The 11,577-nt window shown below is 52.6% G+C and overlaps 1 protein-coding gene across 1 annotated transcript; it reads left to right on the forward strand.

Moving 5' to 3' along the window:
* Window positions 1–9,042: 9,042 nt before the first annotated feature.
* LOC129545067 (pancreatic adenocarcinoma up-regulated factor-like) lies at window positions 9,043–11,141 on the forward strand. The gene is made up of 4 exons (XM_055408867.2): window positions 9,043–9,139; window positions 9,228–9,309; window positions 9,534–9,639; window positions 10,713–11,141. Exons 2-4 carry the CDS (start codon window positions 9,255–9,257, stop codon window positions 11,014–11,016), a joined length of 465 nt encoding a protein of 154 aa, XP_055264842.1. The 5' UTR covers window positions 9,043–9,139; window positions 9,228–9,254; the 3' UTR covers window positions 11,017–11,141.
* Window positions 11,142–11,577: the final 436 nt, after the last annotated feature.

Below are 11,577 nucleotides of genomic sequence, written 5' to 3' on the forward strand. Positions count from 1 at the left end.
TTGCCGCACTTTCGGTGGCCCTGGGTGGCTCCCTGGACACCCTCACGGTCACTTGCATCCCGTCCACTCCAAGACCACTCCTCAACTCCTAAATCATTTTCCACCCATCTGTGCTATGCGGGTTTTGGTTGCAAACAACAAAACCCTTTCAGGTTAGTTCGATCAGAAAGATCATTTATGAAAGGACTCTCAAGAGTCTTCTCCAGCACCACAGTTGGAAAGCATCAGTTCTTCAGCGCTCAGCCTTCTATGGTCCCGTTCTCACATCCATACATGAAACTGGAAAAGCCACAGGTTTGGCTAAGGAGGCTCTTGTCAGACCCAGTGTTGACCTGGGAAGACAAGACCAGATAGCTGCCTCTGGGGCCAGAGTTAGTACCCCGATGGTGGAGAGGGCAGGACGGAGGGGGAAGGTCCTGGGAGGCGGGCAGTAGGGCCCAGATATGTCACCAGCCCTGTTTGCCCAGGTCTGGCCCTCAAGACACTGTGTCCTCCACCGATCCCTGCCAGGGACCCACATGGGGACCTGGGCCTGGCCTGGCCAGGAGTCTGTAGAGCCAGCAGGGGTGGAGCCCAGGAGCTCCTGAGTCAATACCAGGAAGATGGGCAGGCCTGCCCTGCAGCCACGTGTGGTGAGGGGACCTGGGACAGGGGAGGGGGTGGGAATGGGCTGTGATCTCCGCTTTCAGAGCTGGTGACCCACGAGTGACCCAGACAGATCTTCTCGTGGCTGGGAAGGAGGGGCATCTAGTCGACAAATAAGTGAACAAAACCAAGAAATGTTCACATCTCCCCTCTGTTTTCAGGATGGCCTCTGAGGGCCTCACACCCCTGTCCTGGGGGAGGAGGTCTCAGACATGGTGCCTGCCTGGCTCTGCCCACCCCGGCTGCTCTGCAGTTCGCGGGCAGCACCCCCTCCCGTCCACGAGAGGAAGTTCCCACGTCAATCCTGAGAGGTGCTGAGGGCAGAGCCAGAGGTAGCGCCCAGCACCCAGTGCCCAGCGCGCAGCCCAGCTTCAGGTGGGGGCCCTGGGCTGGGTGACGGTGCCCGTCCTTCAGAAGGAGAAGCAGGCTGCAGCCCGCCATCAGGTCATCCTCACCTCCTCAGTATCGACCTCTGAGAATCTCACCTGAGACCGGTGGGCCTCTCAGGAGGCCTCTGATCTGAAGAAATAGCCCCTCAGGCCATCAGGAGGACCTGTGGGTGGCCCCGAAGGTGTTACTTTGATTTGAACATGTCACTAACTGGACAGCGACCTGGGAGACACACCCAACTGTCTTCTAAACTGGATGTACCAATAGTGTGTTCCCACCAGCTATGAATGAGTTCAGCTTCATTTTTTATATCTAGAAATGTGTACCTTTCCTACAGGTGGTTAGAATAAAATGAGTTAATTTATAAACAGCTTAGAACAATATCCGGTATAGAAGAAGCAAGTTTCCCTGGTGGCTCAGTGGTAAAGAATTCGCCTGCAATGCAGGAGATGCTGGTTCGAACTGTGGGTTGGGAAGATCCCTTGGAGGAGGAAATGACAACTCACTCCAGTATTCTTGCCTGGGAGATCCCATGGACAGGGGAGCCTTACAGGCTACAGTCCATGGGGTCGCAGAAGAGTCAGATACAAATGAGTGACTGAACAAACAAACACAGAATAAGCACTATGCCTCGGCTCTCATCACCACTGCCACCCCAACCACCACCATCACCAACATCACCATCACCACCCTGTGACCCAGCAGCAGGATTTTGAAAGGAAGAGAAAGCCCAGCTCCTGAGGCCCTAGCGTGAGCACCAGGATGACCACCTTACTTCTCTTTCTCTGGATCCATTATGGAACAGCCCAGCCCTCCTCAGCCATGGCTCTTTTTAGCAGTGGTTCCCAACGTGTGTTCCATGGAATGTTATCTCCCAGGGCTGTGAATAGACTTCATTTGTAAAAGGATCCTATGATCACAGACATTGGGGAAAGTGAAATCTTTAAAAAAATTTTTTTTGTTGACCTAGAACCTATTATACAGAGTGAAGTGATTCAGAAAGAAAAAGATAAATATTGTACTGCAATACTTTGGCCACCTCATGCAACGAGTTGACTCACTGGAAAAGACTCTGATGCTGGGAAAGGTTGGGGGCGGGAGGAGAAGGGGACGACTGAGAATGAGATGGCTGGATGGCATCACCGACTCTGTGGAGATGAGTTTGAGTGAACTCCGGGAGTTGGTGATGGACAGGGAGGCCTGGAGTGCTGTGATTCATGGGGTCGCGGAGAGTCGGACACGACTGAGCGACTGAACTGAACTGAACTGAATGCATATATACAGAATCTAGAAAAATGGTGCTGAAGAACTTATTTACAGGGCAGCAATGGAGAAACAGACGTAGAGAATAGACTTATGGACGTGGGGAGAGGGGAGGAGAGGGGAGGAGAGGGTGAGATGTATGGAAAGAGTAACATGGAAACTTACATCACCATATGTAAAAAGGGGCTCTGTATCAATCTAGAGGGGTGGGATGGGGCGGGAGGTGGGAGGGAGCTTCAAAAGGGAGGGGATATACCTATGGCTGATTCATGTCGAGGTTTGACAGAAAACAACAAAATTCTGTAAAGCAATTATCCTTCAATAAAAAAATAAAAAATATAAAGAAAAAAGAAAAAATTAGTTTTTCAGAATAAAAGTTATAGTAATGAAATTTTTTTTTGTTGCAGAACTTTTCAGTGACTTTTATTTGCTAAAATGCATCAGGAATCTGAAAGAGAAAATATAGTGGGTTGCGTTTCCCAGACTTCTTGATCACAGAACCCTCACTTGTGAGGGATTTCTTAAGGGATATGTGGATGCTGCCCCACAGTCTCTAGGGCCAGGCTGAATCTTCGCAGTTCCCTTCTCAGGTGGCTTTTTCTCCAGTATAATTTCATTTCTTTTCCACACCTGTCCCTCCCAGGTGCCCCATCTGACACGAGGGGGCGTTAGTGAGCTGAGATCTGGCTGCTCAAGCCGGCCCAGTGTTTATCTAGAAGTGAGGGAATGGCACAACATTGACATTTTTTCATTTTACTAAATACAGCCGGTAGATGAAAATACAGCAAATTGAGAGGCCTGAAACAATGCTCATTTCCATGCACTTATGTCTATGTTGTGACAGCTCTGGGCCCTGCCTTCCCATTGCCCTCACCCTCATTGTCATTCACCAGCTGCCCAGGTTTCCTGTGTAGAGTCCCTCTTCACGGGGATCTCCCTTTCTGTCCACCTCCAGGAGATCTCTCCCCTACAGAATCCAATGGCAGAGCCACCATGTCATCTGACTAATAAAGAGGCTTGTTTTTCCTTTTAAAGTGGGAAGCAGATCATGGCTTGAAGAACTGGCACGTGTCCTGTCTGGGGCTGCTCATCATGCCCCTACCTTAGGCAAATGTTCAGATAATGGGGAAAATTGCTCTGCAGAACCAGACTTCCTAGCAAAGTAAAAGTACCTTTATGATGATTATCAAAATAATGCCTTCTTGTTAGAAAATAAAAGTCAACCAAAGGAGCTCAAAGAAGAAACTTAAAAAAAAAATCACCAGAACCAAACTTGTAATCAGTCTCCTAGTGTTGGATAGTTGAAAAGTTGTTGTCATTAAAAACAATATCTTCAGGAAAGCCTTAATTACTAAATTTGGCACCCCTTCCCAATCATTTCTGTTCCTTTATTTATTTAGCTGCACTGGTGTTATTGACGACATGCAGGATCATTTAGTTGTGGCAGGTGGGATCTAATTACCTGACCAGGGATCGAACTTGAGTCTCCTGCGTTGGGAGCATGGAGTCTTAGTCATTGGACCACCAGGGAAGTCCCTCTCATCATTTCTTAGGATACCTTTTCTGTGGGTGCAATGTTTTAGCCAAATGGGCTTCATGTTTGTAAGGTTTTTAAGTCATGAGAAGGTCCTCAGTACACACCCCAGTTAAGTAAGAGAACCTACTCCCCACATTGTTCCTGACCCTGGGAACCTCCAATTTCATATCTTTTGAGAACTTACAGGTTAAAAACGTATCGCATTTATTTTAAAAATGGAAGTGGTACGAAAAAGAACAGAGAAGACAATAGAAAAATATCCTAAATTCCACCATCTGGAGGTAACCCTAGTTTTGTTTGAACATTGTTCCAGAAATCTGTTTGGAAAGATAAGTTCAAGGACAGAAAGATGGAAGGAAAGATAAGTGGTGGGGCAGCATGGAGACCTGCTTCTCTGAGACGCTTCCAAACTCTAGAAAACAACACGGTACGTACAGAGTAATTCTCTAAGAATGCCGGACCCCAGCAATTCTAAGAGAGTTCCAGAAAAACATCTATTTCTGCTTTATTGACTATGTCAAAGCCTTTGACTGTGTGGATCACAATAAACTGGAAAATTCTGAAAGAGATGGGAATACCAGACCACCCGACCTGCCTTGAGAAACCTGTATGCAGTTCAGGAAGCAAGAGTTAGAACTGGACATGGAACGACAGACTGGTTCCAAACAGGAAAAGGAGTACATCAAGGCTGTATATTGTCACCCTGCTTGTTTAACTTATATGCAGAGTACATCATGAGAAACGCTGGGCTGGAGGAAGCACAACCTGGAATCAAGATTTCTGGGAGAAATATCAATAACCTCAGATATGCAGATGACACCACCCTTATGGCAGAAAGTGAAGAACTAAAGAAAGAGCCTCTTGATGAAAGTGAAAGAAAAGAGTGAAAAAGTTGGCTTAAAGCTCAACATTCAGAAAACAGAGATCATGGCATCTGGTCCCATCACTTCATGGCAAATAGATGGGGAAACAGTGGAAACAGTGGCTGACTTTATTTTTCTGGGCTCCAAAATCACTGCAGATGGTGACTGCAGCCATGAAATTAAAAGACGCTTACTCCTTGGAAGGAAAGTTATGACCAACCTAGACAGCATACTAAAAAGCAGAGACATTACTTTGCCAACAAAGGTCCGTCTAGTCAAGGCTATGGTTTTTCCAGTGGTCATGTATGGATGTGAGAGTTGGACTGTGAAGAAAGCTGATCACCGAAGAATTGATGCTTTTGAACTGTGGTGCTGGAGAAGACTCTTGAGAGTCCCTTGGACTGCAAGGAGATCCAACCAGTCCATCCTAAAGGAGATCAGTCCTGGGTGTTCATTGGAGGGACTGATGTTGAAGCTGAAACTCCAATACTTTGGCCACCTGATGTGGAGAGCTGACTCATTTGAAAAGACCCTGATGCTGGGAAAGATTGAGGGCAGGAGGAGAAGGGGACAACAGAGGATGAGATGGTTGGATGGCATCACCAACACAATGGACATGGGTTTGGGTGGACTTCAGGAGTTGGTGATGGACAGGGAGGCCTGGTGTGCTGCGGTTCATGGGGTCGCAAAGGGTCGGACACAACTGAGTGACTGAACTGAACTGAACTGAAGCCTCTCAAAGATATAAGCAGGGACTTCCCTGGTGGCCCAGTGGTTAAGAATCCACCTTGTAATGGGGATTACAGGGGACACCAGTTCGACTACAGGGGACACTGGTTCGATGCCTGGTCCGGGAAAACCTCATGCCAGGGAGCAACTAAGCCTGTGAGTCACAACTACCGAGCCCACGCACCACACCTTCTGAAGCCTGCACGCCTAGGGCCCGTGCTCCACAACGAGAGAAGCCACCGCAACGAGAAGCCCACGCGCAGCTACAGAGTAGCCCTGACTTGTCGCAACCAGAGAAAGCCAGCGCACAACAATGAAGACCTGGAACAGACAAAAATAAAAATTTAATTATATTAAAAAAAGAGAGGTAGGCAGATGGGCTTGCATTGATATGGGTCTGGGGGTTTGTAGGCAGGATACAGTGGATCTTGGGTTCATGAGAGGCTCTCAGAAAGCCTCAGTCTGTTTGGTTAACTCCCTGCAGTGGGTTGGACCAGAAAGCAAGCCCTCACCAAGAACTGAGTCCATTGGAGCCTTGATCTTGGACTTCCAGCCTCCAGAACTGTGAGAAGTAAACCTCTGTTGCTTGAGCCCCTCCCCCTCCTCCCAGTCTACAGTATTGGTTACAGCAGCCCAGGCTGACTGACACACCAGGTGAAAAGCACTTGTGTCAGGGCAGCCTCAGGGAATTGAACCTGGAGATCTTGCCTCTGTCAACCTGACCCTTGGGTGGAGGTCATTTTATTTTCAGCACTTGCACTATGGTACTTTAATCACATATAAGATTAGACAAAAGCGTTTGGCCGGGCTCCCAGGCATTCCATTGAAAGTACTGAGTTTCTCTGCAGAAAGCTGGAGAAAAATGTTTTGCTTAGAGCATTCAGTGAGATTTTTAAGGAGTGAGTAAAGGGGGAGACTGTGTGGACGTGAGTTTGAGTGAACTCCGGGAGTTGGTGATGGACAGGGAGGCCTGGCGTGCTGTGATTCATGGGGTCGCGGAGAGTCGGACACGACTGAGCGACTGAACTGGACTGAACTGAACTGAACTGACCTGAAAGGGGGAGAATCGAGAGCTTCAGAAATGCACAGCCAAGTTGTCTTTTCGGAGGGAGTCAGCTGGTGTGGCAACAGCCCCCCAAAGGCAAGCGAGGGAAAGTTGCTCAGTCATTTCCAACTCTGCAACCTCATGGACTGCAGCCCGCCGGGCTTCTCGGTCCGTGGGATTCTCCAGACAAGAATCCTGGAGTGGATAGCCATTTCCTTCTCCAAGGGATCTTCCCAGCTCAGGGATGGAACCTGGGTCTCCTGCATTGCAGGCAGATTTTTTACTGTCTGAGCCACCAGGGAAGCCCCACCAGGCACAAAGTCCAGCTTTGGACTTCTCTCGGGACCGGAACAGAATGCCCCTTCCCTTCTTGATCTTCCCCCATCCTGCTCAGCAGGATCTTCCATCTGATTCCTGGGGCCTCGGATATCAGATGAGGCCGCCTGTGGGAGCCAGCACCCCCTGCCCCGCCCCGGGAACCTGAGTTTGGGACACAGGATCCAGCCTACAAGCAAGCAAGGCAGGGGCTCCCTGCTGAGGGGCCGCAGGGAGGTGCTGACCAGCTCTGAGTTTGCTGGGGACGGAGGCCTCAATCGGCTGTCCTAAGGCTGCAGAGCACAGTGGGGTGGGAGGCAAGGGATGTTAGTCCTGACCTGCCCCCGACCCACAGCCAGTTGGCCCAGCATCTGCCCTGGCTGGGAGAAGGGGACCCAGTTGTTCTGGGCTCCTGGCAGACTGAGATCTGGGGCACACACACAGAGGGGATTATGGTTTCAATGCTCCTAAACCCCCTTGTGTGCAACTCTGATCCCCGGGACAAAGGACCTGTGTTAAATCTCCCCAGTGGGCTCAGAGCCAGCACTGGGCCAGGGTGACTGAGGGGGTGGGGCTCCTCTGGGGACCGGGCTTCCAGCATATGTGTGCATGGTGCACACGACCGTGCACGGCAAGTGCAAACTCCTGGGTGTGAGGCTAGCTGGGCAAATGTCAGAAGGTGCATCCTGTGTGGCACACATGCATTTTGACGGCACGTGTGTCCCTGATAACCATGCGCCTGCCCTCTATGATAATGTGCCGCCCAAGTGCCCTCAGGCAAGTCATGTCATTGCCTCCTTGTCCAGACCGGCAGCCAACACTTCCTCCAACTCCCACCCCAGGTACTCTTCCTGGAGTCCCGGCCAGACAGACCCTCCTTCCAGGCTCACACCCTGGCAGGTTGCAGTGAGAATGAAGCCTCCCAACTGGCAGCATTAGCAGAAGTGCCTGGCGCTGGGCTGGAGGGGGAACACAAGCCCCTCTGTGCCGCCTCTGGGCCCTTTCTCCAACAGCTGTACCTGCCAGGGTCCTAGGCCTCCTGCATCTCCACCTCCCCAGGAGGATCCAGGCCCCAGGAGGGCTTCTCTGCCCCTTGCAGTCGGCTAGCCCTGCCCTTCCCCAGAGGCATCACGGGGCTGGAGGCCTCTGGGGGCCTGTGCGGCACTCTGGAGGACAGGTGAGGGCCTCACGTTTGCCACAGGAGTCAGGGGGGGCCTGAACCCTAAGGAACCTGTCCAGGGGGACCAGTGCAGGCCCAGAAGGAGGGGCCAGCTTCTGGACAAAGCTGCTGTCTGCTCCATGTGTGCTGAGTTGCTCGGTTGTGTCCGACTCTTTGTGACCCCGTGGACTGTAGCCCACAAGGTTCCTCACTCCATGGGATTCTCCAGGCAAGAATTCTGGAGTGGGTTGCCATGCCCTCCTCCAGGGGAACTTCTTGACTCAGGGATCGAAGCCATGTCTGTGTCTCCTGCATTGCAGGCGGCTTTTTTACCGCTGAGCCTGTAGGGAAACCCAAAAGGGTGGTAACACTTGCTTATTGGCAATGGCGTTGACATTTAATGAACTTTTCAAATCTCACATTATTCTTCTGAATTTTTACTAATCATTTAAAATGTCAAGTGTGTTCTTAGCTCACGGATTGTGTAACAAGCGATGGCAGGTGGGACTTGGCCTGTGGATCGCAGTGTGCTGACCCCTGGCCCCGGGTCATGATGAAAGTAAGGGAGGTGGCAGCTAGACAGGGTCTCCACCCCGCCACCAAGCCTCCGGCACTACCATCCCGATGAAGCCGGAGTCCCCGGTTCCTGGCAGCCAGCTCTTCCCCAGTGAGGCTGTGCATATGCCAGGCCACTATCTGCGCCCCTTCTCCTTGTCATCACGTGGGGGTTCCGGACCCTGAACCGGGTTCAACATCAGGCAGGAGCCCTGGGCCCCATGAAGCTCTGCGGGCAGCTACCCTGAAGCACCCCTGTGAGGTTGACTCTATTTGGTCAACTGGGAAGGGCTCTCAGGACACCTACCCCACCTCTGAAGTCAAGGTCAAGTGCAGGGTCCCAGAAGAGAGGCCCAGAGGTGAGAGCAAAATACCTGTCATTGTCTCCTTGTATTTGTGTAGGCTGCGGGGCCAAGACAACCACAGAGCACATCCGGGAGCCTCCCCTGGATGGCTCTGGGGATTCCCCCAGGAAGATCCCCCACCAGCTCCTTCCTGCCCCCTGCTGACCCCTTTGCTCCTTCCTTCTGGAGGGGGGGCCCACAGGGCCCAGGAGGGTATAGAAGGCCCAGTGGAGGACAGCCAGGTACCAAAAGACTCCCAGAATCAGGACGGGACCACAGGACTCTGCAGGCCAGGTAAGGCCCCGCCCCCCGCCATGCTTGGGCCTGCGAGGTCATGGGAGGCCCCTCTCTGAGATGGGATGGCCTGTCCTCTTCTCCCCAGGAGCCCTTGACTCTCCAGCCAGAAACCATGCTGCTGTGGCTGACCTTCGCCCTCCTGTGGAGCCCCACCTGCTGGGCACAGCGTAAGTCTGGCTGGGTATTCCCCCAGCCCACCCCCCTGGAGGGCCCCTCTCACCCTCCTCCCTCTGTCCAGGGCTGGGGTCTGGGCCAGCCCTTGTCACAGACAGACTCTGCTCTCAGGCCTGTCCCCTCATCTGGAGGGGATGTGTCCTCCTCTGGGCAGAAATAGCCAATGTCACTGTGTGTTTATTTTTTCTCTTCCCCACCTGGTTCTTTCATCTAATAGAGGTGTATGGACCTGGAGGAGGTACCTATTTCAGTACCTCTAGAGACTTCCAAAACAATATCACTGGGATTCGAGTGTTCATAGGTCCTCTGGGCCTAATCAAGAGGTGAGTTGAGCAGGGCCCGGGAGCCCCTCACTGTGTCCCAGCCCCTGCCCCAGTCTTGGGAACCTGGGAAGGGGGCTGGCCCCTCCTCCCAGCACCCTCACTGGGGCCCTGATGTCTCCTGAGTCAGCTGAGGCCTTGGGGTCCTGGAGCCCCCAGCCGGCACCTTCTGTCTGTCCTCTTCCTCTGCTCTTTCCTCCCCTGCACCCCAGCCCTGTCCGCTCATCTCTCCTCCTGCAAGTCAGGCCTCTGCTTCCTGGGATGCCCGAAAGGGAGGGGTGCTTCTCCCCACTGTCTCCTTTCAACCCTAACTCAGCTCAACCAGAAATGGTTTCTCTGTTTGAGACTGCCAATGGGAAAGCAGAAGTTCTGCCCAGGTTTGGGTCAAAGAGAAAAGGAAGGAGGGTGAGAGTGGACCACTGATTGAACACTAGACGTGTAGAGGCAGCAAGCCCAGGGTCTTCCTCTCATGTTGGGATGGGAACTATGCTCCAGGCCTGGGGTAGATATTTGCTGTGCATTTACAGGGTCCCAGGGACCTGGAGAGAGGGAATGGGCCAGAGCAGCAGGCACCATGGTGGCCAGAGTGTGGGCGGGGCCAGAGTATGGGCGGGGCCTTGTGAGGGGGGGACACTCTGGGGTGGACACTGAGGTGGGGGAAGGTCACAGAGACGTGTCACCTGCTCCTGGGACCTCCACCTGGTCTGGTGCAGTGACTGGGGCTCCAAATGCTGGGCCCGGGGTCAGCTCCCTGCTCTGAGCCAGGAGACCAGCTGTACCTCCTGAGGGTCCTAGTGACTGTGCACCTTGGGGAGCTCTCCTGATGAAAGATCTCAGTGACTGCTCCCCCAAATCAGTCCAGGAGAGGCTGGTCAACAAGCCCCGAATCACAGAGTCTGAAAATGGCAGAGCAGGGGTTGAGACCAGGAAGCCTGTCTCTGCACCAAAGTTACATGTCAGGGACTTATGCTGCAGTGACAGGCTGTCCTTACTGGACATGGGGGGTGATGTTTAGAGGATTGGGGATTTGGGGGTCACCCAGATCCTGGACCTTCAAAACTCCCCCTTCTTCTCAGTGTCCAGGTGAGATATGGCTCTTCCTGGAGTGAGAAATACGGAGCCCCAGGTGGGACACTTCAGGAAATCATTCTACAGCAGGAAGAACACATTATAGGAATTTATGGCTCCTATAGGAGTTTCCTCCGCTACTTGGTCATATACACGGACCGAGGGTACTCGTACCCATTTGGGAAGGATGTTGGCAACACCTTTATTGTCTTCCCTGATGAGAGTGACAAGGTGCTCACCAGAGTCTACGGCCACTACCGACCTCTGGGCATTACCAGCATTGGCTTTGAATGGGATTATCCTTCATTCTAAGGCAAATAGCACCTCAACCAAAGAGAAATGACCCCTCTGGGTCCACAGGGCTGGGCCGTGGGTTACCCTGCCAAGGCCATCTGCCTGGTGGTGGGCACAAGGCGGTAGGGACCTGACTGCAGTCCTGAATCAGAATCCACCAATAAATCCAACTTTTGCAGCTACCGTGGGTCCAGGGTGCTCCTTGGTTGGGAATGCGAACAAAGCCTTCTGAGCTCGTGGGGACGAGGCCTCCGGGGCGGAGCTCACTGAGCAGAGCTGCAGGAGGAGGCAGGAGAGGGTCCGACACCCCAGGGCTGGGTGATTCTGACAGGATGCAGGGCCTGCCTGTGCAGACCCCAGCCAATCCCATAATCTCTGAGGATTCGGGGCTCCCAGAGGCCCCCCGCCCCCCGGCTCTCTGCTGCAAGGCCATCCAGGGAGCCTGAGCTGTCCAGGCTCAATTCCAGGATTCTCTGAGTGTGCAGGGGCTTGGGGAAGCCACTCAATCACTCATTCACCCATTGACTCACTCAGCATACATTTGCCACAGTCCACACAGGAGGGTCACTTTGTGGTTTT

The sequence above is a fragment of the Moschus berezovskii genome, chromosome 27, assembly GCF_049115385.1.
Source record: "Moschus berezovskii isolate FMDL1 chromosome 27, NW_MosBer_1.0, whole genome shotgun sequence".
Lineage (NCBI taxonomy): Eukaryota > Metazoa > Chordata > Mammalia > Artiodactyla > Moschidae > Moschus > Moschus berezovskii.

What these genes read in the sequence shown, in the direction of transcription:
- LOC129545067 (XM_055408867.2), top strand. Translation starts at nt 9,255, where the DNA reads ATGCTGCTGTGGCTGACCTTCGCCCTCCTGTGGAGCCCCACCTGCTGG. An exon ending in CCCCACCTGCTGGGCACAGC is followed by an intron (nt 9,310 to 9,533) that starts GTAAGTCTGGCT and finishes TTCATCTAATAG; the next exon opens with AGGTGTATGGACCTGGAGGA. An exon ending in CCTCTGGGCCTAATCAAGAG is followed by an intron (nt 9,640 to 10,712) that starts GTGAGTTGAGCA and finishes CCTTCTTCTCAG; the next exon opens with TGTCCAGGTGAGATATGGCT.